The 8,568-nt window shown below is 48.7% G+C and overlaps 1 protein-coding gene across 1 annotated transcript; it reads left to right on the top strand.

Annotated features, from left to right (window-relative positions):
- The first annotated feature begins 4,209 nt into the window (after window positions 1-4,209).
- On the top strand, window positions 4,210-8,199 carry LOC136539270 (probable xyloglucan endotransglucosylase/hydrolase protein 27). Its single transcript, XM_066531211.1, has 3 exons — window positions 4,210-4,611; window positions 4,793-4,893; window positions 7,254-8,199. Exons 1-3 carry the CDS (start codon window positions 4,428-4,430, stop codon window positions 8,016-8,018), a joined length of 1,050 nt encoding a protein of 349 aa, XP_066387308.1. The 5' UTR covers window positions 4,210-4,427; the 3' UTR covers window positions 8,019-8,199.
- Window positions 8,200-8,568: the final 369 nt, after the last annotated feature.

Genomic DNA, 8,568 nt, shown 5'->3' on the forward strand with positions numbered 1-8,568 from the left:
TCACAAGTTCACACCCAAGGCCACCTCATATCACCATTTACCCACCACCGGTATCCATTCCAGGGGTGCCCAGGTAGCACCTCACGGCAAGACTTGCCCCAGGCTCGTTGTATACTCCAACTTGGTCGACACAACCCTTACTCTCCACACACCCAAGTCACACACGCAGCACTCTCCCCATAGTCTAGATAACTCTAGTTTCCACCACGCATCAATATGGTATATATAAGCGTAGTAGAAATAATAAGCAGTGAAATATAGCAGCAAGCGTGTGACTTAACCCTACAGCGGGGTGAGTAGGGGTAAGGCTGCATCAAGGTAAAGGCCATCAAGAAAGCATACTACCATGCAAGTCCTATCATAGTGTGATTATAACAATAAAGTAAAGCAATAGCAGCTTTATATTAGCCATGCGTAATAGGTGCTACGAGATTGGGTGGGATGTGGCACCTTCAGTGTAGTCATCTCCGTACTCCTCACGGTACTCTCAGTCCTTGTCCGTCTGGTTCTCCTCCGAGTCTGCAAACAATCGCATTATAGTCGCGTTAGCAACGTCTATAGAATAGCACAAAAAGCAATGAAAATTCAAAAGAGCCAAATGCACTCAAACATGGGTTCATTGCATAGAGCTCGATTTTAGATGAATTTTGGTCCTAGTCTTGTATTTTTCTGAGTTCGTATGAATTAGTTATGAATTTCCGAAGTTTCAATCATTTCTAAAAATGGGAAAATGCTGAATTAATATCGTGCTGACACGTGTCATGCTCCAGTTGGTCCACGTGGCATGCTGACATCAGTATGACGTTAGCATGACATCATTGTCTTGGCTCTGGTACTGACAGGTGGGTCCAGAGCTGCTGACGTCAGCAGCTGACGTCATCATGACATCATCATGACGTCACCTCGGCTGTGTTTGTCACTGACAGGTGGGACCCACATGATGTCATCATGACATCAGCATGACGTCACCCACTGAAAAGTGGGTCCAGCGGATCTGTGTCACTGACTTGTGGGCCCAGTCAATGGTCAGCTCAGGCCATGTCCAAACTAGGCCGGTTGGGCCTAGATACGGGCTAGGCTTTGGCCCACCACGTGGCGTGCGTTGGTGCGGCCACGTTGTCTTACTAGGCCACTAACGGGCTGTGGTCCATGGGCGCAGGTGAGGCGCAGTTCATTGTGAACCTGCCTGCGTTGGTCCATAGACCGCAGAGCCGGTCTATGGAGGACTTGGTCCACTTACTCCTTCCCAGGGTTCGGTTCACGTGCACCAAGTGCACGGACGTGTGGCCAGCGAGGGGAAAATCCCCTGCTTCTTCCCCAGCGTGCTCCCGCCGGTGGTGAGCTCCCCGGCGAGCCCCCGTGGCGGCGCTAGCGTCCGACTAGGGTAGGCAATAGCTTCCCCATGCCATGGCGACTGCGATGGTGGGGTCGAGGCGATGGCTAGGGCTTCCTAGGGCTCTGGCCATGGTGAACGGCGGCTCGGCATGGCGATGCTCATCAGCGAGGCATCTAGGGGCAATTCTAGGGGTCCTGGTGCCCCGTCTTCCTTTAGACAGTTAGCGGGGAGGCATAGTGTAACGTCGACGATGACCATAAGGTGCGGTGGAGTCCGCACGCGGTGGTGGTGCACGATGGAGCTCTGCCCGAGGTCCGGTGCATGTGGCCAAGGCGCTGCGGCCGGCTAACGGCTTCTTGGTCTACATGGCTATCATCCAGGTGTCACGGCGGTGCTCTACGGCCACTCCTAGTCCAGCGAGGCAGCCAGATGCGCATGCGGTGGCCGCGCCATGGCGGTGGCGTTGTGAGCGCGGTGAGCGCGTGCCTTGCGATGGTGTTCCTGATGGGCTTGGAGAGGTCTCAGCCAAGGTGCTCACCGTGGTGTGCTTGGCGGTGCGGAGTGGCGGTGTGGTGTTGACGGTGCGGCCGTGTAGCAGTGCGTGGTGCTACGCCAGCTCATGAAAGAAGATGGTGGCGCCTTCCTCTACTCCAGCGGCGGCGTCCTTCTCCGCGCCTCTCCTTCTCCTCTCGTCCCTCGGCTTAGTGTGCAGGTGCGAACCGCACGGTGGCGGTGAGGTGAATGGAGGCCTAGGGCTTGGGGTCCTCCTTTTGTAGGCCGAGCTCCATGCTCATCCATGGCGGATGGTAGAACGGCTGGTGATGCGCCGAATGCATCGGACGGCTCGGCGTGCGGGGCGGTTGCATGAGCGTGGCGCTAAGGTGGGGGATAGGGTCATGTGATGTGCGTGACCCCGAGCCCGCGCCGGCTCTACGGTCGGCTCCCGGTCACGTGGTGGAGGGAGCGTGGGGAAGACGACGACGCTGTAGCTAGGCGGCTAACAAAGGGGGCCCATTTGTTATCTTGTCCTAATGCGGCAGCGTGCGGTGCGTGATGGCTGATGGGCGGGTCCAGCTCGTCAGCGGCTTGTGTGCGCGCGGGCGGTAGGGTGTTGCTGGGCTGGCTTCGTGGGCTGCGTGCGTGAGTGGGAGGGCAGGCGAGCTTGGCCGGGCTGGCTCGCAAGGCCGAGCAGGCCTGGGCTGCTGCTGCTCCCTCTTCTTTCCTTTCTCTTTTTCTTATTCTTTTTCTATTTTGTTTTCCTTTCTCTTTTATTTGTTGCCAATTTGGTTAGGGTTTAAACTTGAGCTTCGAGTTATGTAGTGGGTCCCATAAGGTGTTTCAAATGGTGGTCAAAATACATCCCATATATTAGGGATTATTGGCTATTTTTGTTATACAAAAATAGTTGAAGTTTTTATATAGGGGTGTTTTATTCTTCCAACAAATAATTCATTATTTAGGGTTTATCATAAATATTAAGTAAGTTGGTTAAACATCACATAAGGCAAAAGAATCCAAATCACAAGTGGGTTTAAGGATGCATGCATGATTTATTTATTTAGGAATTTAATTACACATGTGGCATAAAACCAAACTATGCTTATGATTTTAACTAGGGTTTGGCTTCTACATGTGCCACTCAACATCACATAGGGTTTAAACAAAAATTTTGTAGTTGGGATTTTTGGTGTGTGGATTTTTGGGTTGTTACAACTGTCCTCCCAACCGACCTCTACTATGAAGCGCCAAGGGTTAGGGAGTACGACGAACAGGGAGCTGAGGCATCCCTCAAGGATGGCATGGACTAGCTAGATGAAGCGCGCGATGTTGCCCTCTTCCGCTCGACCAAGTACCAGCAAGCGTTGCACCGGTACCATAGCCATCGAGTGCGGGGTCAGGCCTTCAATGTTAGGGACCTGGTGCTCTGCCTCGTCAAGAGCAACAAGAACCGCCACAAGCTCTCTCCGTCGTGGGAGGGACAATACGTCATCACGGAAGTGCTCCGACCAGGCACCTACAAGCTTAGGACCATTGACGGCGTTGATGTTTTCAGTCATCTGCCTCAACAAACAATCTATACACATACGTAGGTCATGTTTGTTTGCTGTCCTAAGAATCTACGAGGCATAAGTAGGGATGAAAACGGTACGGATATTTTCCGATCGTATTCGAAACCGAATCAGTTTAGAGGGGTTGAGATCTGTCCATATCCGAGTCTAGATATCTAACATCCGATACCGTATCCGTATCCGAATACTTAAATCGTATATTTATGATGTCGATATCCAATCATATCATATTCGACATAGTTGACACTATCCGTATTCGAATCCAAATCCAGACAAAAATATGAAAACAAATGTAATATTGGTGATATCCATCCGTATCCGATCCGTTTTCATCCCTAGGCACAAGCAAGCAATTCCAGGCACACGATTGTGTCAGCCTGAGATCACATTAATTGCTTCAGAGAGAAGGTGCCTGGTAGGCACAATCCAAACACGCCCACAGTGCATGAAAATTGTATGAGGCGCGCACACACACGAAACGTACATGGAGTATGAATTACATTCATATCAAAAAAATTTCATATGTTTTTATCTGTCAAAATTTGGGCCGAATTGTTTTTTTTTCATTTTCGATGGGAATTCTGTGTCGAGTGGATTGCGGTTGTCCCAGATGATCCCAGCAGCCCCCCTTCATTCCATCCACATAATCTATTTTCCCTTCGCTATCCCCCAATAATGTAGCTAGCATGCGCGTGCACATCAGAATTCAGAAGGGATGAAGGACTAGCAAGAAAAAATACAAACAATTGAAGGGGGAGAAACTTAAACGAAGCTGCATCGTCACTTTTTCTCCACTCTAACGTGGTACCGCCGTACCGGTACGACACCAATAGGCCGGCCGGTACGGTGCAGCTCGAGAGCAAGAAACGAAGCAAGTCATCAGAGACTCTCGAGGACGTGAGAGAGGTTGCTTGCTTGCCTAGCTAAGTATTAGTATATCTTTGCAACCTGTCATCAGGGCCCGGGCTTGAGTATGCATATATAGGACGTGTGTGCTAGTAGAGATACGGGAGCTAGCAGCCATGGCACCATCAAGTGCTGCTCTCGCTGTCCTGATGCTTAGCTCGGCGGCGGTTCTCACCGCCGCGTCGCTGGACACGTCGCCGGTGACGTTCCAGGCCGGCTACATGCCGCTGTTCGGCGGGGGCAACCTCGTGCCGTTGCCCGGCGGCCGCTCCGTCCGCCTCAAACTTGACCGCCACACCGGTAAGAATGAATATGAATGATGTTATCAATTAATCTCTCTGCAGCTAGGTAGCTAGTGCGTCTCTTCAACTGATTTGTTTCTTCTTCCTCTTCTCCGTCCTTTAAATTTCTTCTTCTTGATCACTACTACGTATATTATGCATAATAATAAGCGCATAAATGATTCATCGTCCACCTGCAGGCTCCGGGTTCGTATCAAAGTCGGCTTACCACCATGGATTCTTCAGTGCTTCCATCAAGCTGCCCGACGATGACACCGCCGGTGTCGTCGTCGCCTTCTACGTAAGTTGCTTCTTGTCTCCACCGTACCCGGCCCCCAAATTCCATCGATATCTCGCTCTATGTAGTTGATGTCAAAGATTAACTGCGGCATCAAGCTAATAAGCCAATGTTCAGGAATTAACCACTTGCTTGCTCCTCGATGTTAATTTCTTTCTTCATGCATATTATATACATACTCCAAGGTTTTATGTGGAATTTGGAGGGCCTACTCCTTATAAAAACTATAAATTCCTTTTTTTGAAAAAAAAAATCAACATAAAGGCTTCTTCCATACACAAATTTCTAAATTCCCCAATAATAAAGAAATAATTGTGTACACAGCAGCGTATTGATATAGATGTGCACACCGGGTCACTTGCTCGTCTTCCTTCCTTTCGGTCTGCCCATGAATTGATCATCAGCCATAGAATTTGGCCATGACGATGACCATGACACGAGGCGTGTGCCGTGCCTACACAAGTTGGTTACCAGAAAGTACCCTAGCTACAACGCATGGAAGAAAAGAGTAGTTGCAAAAAACCTACCCAGTTGTTTTTTTTTTCTTTCGTTTTTTGTGACAACCCAAAAGGCCTATCCATGCCTACCTTTTAGAAGTTTCCTATAAGCACGGTCCTAACGAGAAATGCTTTACATCCTTTTCATTTCGTTCTCTCAAAGCATTGGACAAGAACTTCTCGACCTTAGTCTATCTTTTCTTCATACATACATACATACATACATACATACATACATACATACATACATACATATAACATTATATATGGTTAGGGAATTGGAATAGATATTTAGGTTTTGTTTGGAATGGTTTCTTTCAGCTCTGGCTCTGTGCCATGGTATTCAGAGTAGCCATAGCTAGAGAAGCTATTTTTTCTGGCTTCGCAACCTTCCAGCTTATTTTTTTAGGAGAAAAAGTGTAAGGAGGATGGATAAAAGACTCATTACTACAGCGTATAGTATTTTATCCTAGAAACCAAAGCCATTTTATGAAGAGAAAACTCTCGCGTGCCCTTTAATTTCAGGCGCAGTTGCCATGGCTTCCTGGCTTCACACACTTCTCGTGCCTGTCGCTTGAGCCGTCATTTGTCTGTATTTGTTCTTTTACCCTCTCAACGAAACAGGCGTCGACGGACATGTTCTAAAAAAAATCATATATCATGGCCTGCACCTGCCCATAGGGCAAGATGGATGTACCGGATTGGCCATTATTTGTATGTCGACACGTCACGTATCTGATTTCATCTTAGCTTTTGTAGCTCGGAAACTACAAGTGCATCGCTGCCTTAGTGCTTAATTAATTATGGCTCATGAGTGGTCGATGGTTAGTTAAGAGTAGTGGTTGCAGATGGAAAGCAAAAGCATCCATTAAAGATGACGCCCATTACACATTTGCTAGCTCAATAGTAGTAGTGCGTGGTGGAAATGGTAGGAGGCATGTACCTGTCACGCACTAACGCGACTGTGGACGTGGAGGAGTACGTTAACCTTCAGACAGAACAAAGACGAAAATGGCCGGCGCCTACAAAATTCTCGCCTCCCCTTTCATTTTTTTCAACTAGCTAGTTCAGACATAATCCTGACCCATTAATAGCAGACCAAATAATAGCGTTATCTGTTTACAGCCTAGTCCCAGGAGACGACGCCTCGCCGGCGCACAAACACACACCATCATCTACCTAGTACTATAGTCATAGTAGAACATATCATCACTAGACCTATTCCTTATATTTTTCTTTTTTTGTTGAGGGCCTTTGTGTAGTTTGGATGGGGCAGCTTCCTCCCATGTATCCTTTGCGTTTGTGTCTATATGTGTACGCGTATCTGTATGTTTTCCTTTCTTGGTAATATATGCAGCGCGTATTTGATAAAAAAAAAAGACCTAAATCTCCCATAAAACAACCAAAAACAAAAAGGAAAACAAAGGTTGATCATATTCATCCGAGGCTCAGATGCAAAGCAAGTATGCAAGGAGTTGCTCAACAAATCAAATCGCGCCTTCAGTCCTCTATCTCTGGCTACACAGTTTACTCCCCTTATTCTAAATTATATATGTTATTTTAACTTTCATGGAGAGTCAATCATCTCAAGTCGTGATTGTGTTTTTAAAACATAGTGAAAGTTATGTATCTAAAAAAAATAGAATTACAATTTAGAACGGGAGGATGGAGTAGTATTTAGTAATCTTTTCCTTCCAAATTATATGTCGTTTTTAGCATTTCTAGATATATATAGTTTTTCTTATATGCATCTAATATATATTTTAGTAAAAATATTTATATAAAAAATACGGCTAAAACGATCTCACCGAGGTAATATTTGATTTAACTAATCAATTGTGCGTGTGCTGTGCATTAATTCATCAGCTGTCGAACGCGGACGTGTTCCCTGGCAAGCACGACGAGGTGGACTTCGAGCTGCTCGGCAACCGCCGTGGCCACGAGTGGCGCGTGCAGACCAACATCTACGGCAACGGCAGCACCTCCCGCGGCCGCGAGGAGCGGTACCTCCTCCCCTTCGACCCCACCCTCCGGCCGCACACCTACGCCGTCGCCTGGACCCCCACGGCCATCCTCTTCTACGTCGACGGGACGCCCATCCGCGAGGTGGTCCGCGTGCCGGCCATGGGCGGCGACTTCCCGTCCAAGCCCATGTCCGTGTACGCCACCATCTGGGACGGCTCCGCCTGGGCCACCGAGGGCGGACGGTACAAGGTCGACTACACATTCGCGCCCTTCGCCGCCGACTTCTCCTCGCTCGTCCTCAGCGGCTGCCCCGTCGCCACCGCCGCCGCCGACCTCGTGGCTGCCGATGAGTGCCAGGTGGCCGTGATGACGGCGGACTGCGCCGTCATGACCCCCGCCAAGCGCTCTGCCATGCGGCGCTTCCGCCGGCGGTATCTCCTCTACACGGTGTGCCACGACATGTACCGCTACAACGGCACCATCTTTCCCGAGTGCGACGCCGACGGCTCGGAACGCGACGACTTCCACAGGTGGGGCGAGTCCAAGCGCGTGTCGCCCAGCAGCCGCGGGTACAAGCAGCAGCGCGCGGACATGGCCGTGGCCGTTGTTGCCGCGCCTGGCCGGCCCGACGCGTGGCCGGCCATCGGAACATTACGTGTTGACTAATAATGATCTACGGTGCCAGCGGTACACGTACGTCCATCCAGGATACAAACAAGCATATAGCTAGCTGCAGTACATGGTAACTACTGCCATGGACACACATAGATAGGTTCATATATATATGTACACTTTATTTGCTTTTTTCAATCAAATAATATATATCTTCGCTAGTGAAACTGTTTTTTTTGTTTGTTTCAGCTTAATGGGTAGCTCTACTGGTGAAGCTGGGCTGTTTTCATGATCTTATTTAGCAAAAAAAAAAGTTTTACATAGTAGATAGAGATGATGAAATGTCGAAAATACAGCTTCTCCCGACGCCTCTGTTCTTCGCATCAAGGTTGCGCCCGCTCGTGCCAGGCCTAGATGGCCATCCTCGTCTCCTGCTTAGTCAAAATCATGTAAAAATAGACCTTATCGCAGCGGTAAAAAAAATCATCACAATAAGGACAAAATCGTGGCAACAACTACCAGTTGCCATAGTATCACTTCCGTTGCCAGCCGTTGCATAAAAACGAGTGGTGAAAGGTCTTTGTAATGGTTTTACGTTCCGTTG

The sequence above is a fragment of the Miscanthus floridulus genome, chromosome 2 (genome assembly GCF_019320115.1).
Source record: "Miscanthus floridulus cultivar M001 chromosome 2, ASM1932011v1, whole genome shotgun sequence".
Taxonomy (NCBI): Eukaryota; Viridiplantae; Streptophyta; class Magnoliopsida; order Poales; family Poaceae; genus Miscanthus; species Miscanthus floridulus.

Bases quoted from the DNA above. Each gene is read 5' to 3' on its own strand.
- LOC136539270 (XM_066531211.1), top strand. From the start codon at position 4,428: ATGGCACCATCAAGTGCTGCTCTCGCTGTCCTGATGCTTAGCTCGGCG. The intron at 4,612-4,792 runs GTAAGAATGAAT...GTCCACCTGCAG, and splicing joins CAAACTTGACCGCCACACCG to GCTCCGGGTTCGTATCAAAG. The intron at 4,894-7,253 runs GTAAGTTGCTTC...TTAATTCATCAG, and splicing joins GTGTCGTCGTCGCCTTCTAC to CTGTCGAACGCGGACGTGTT.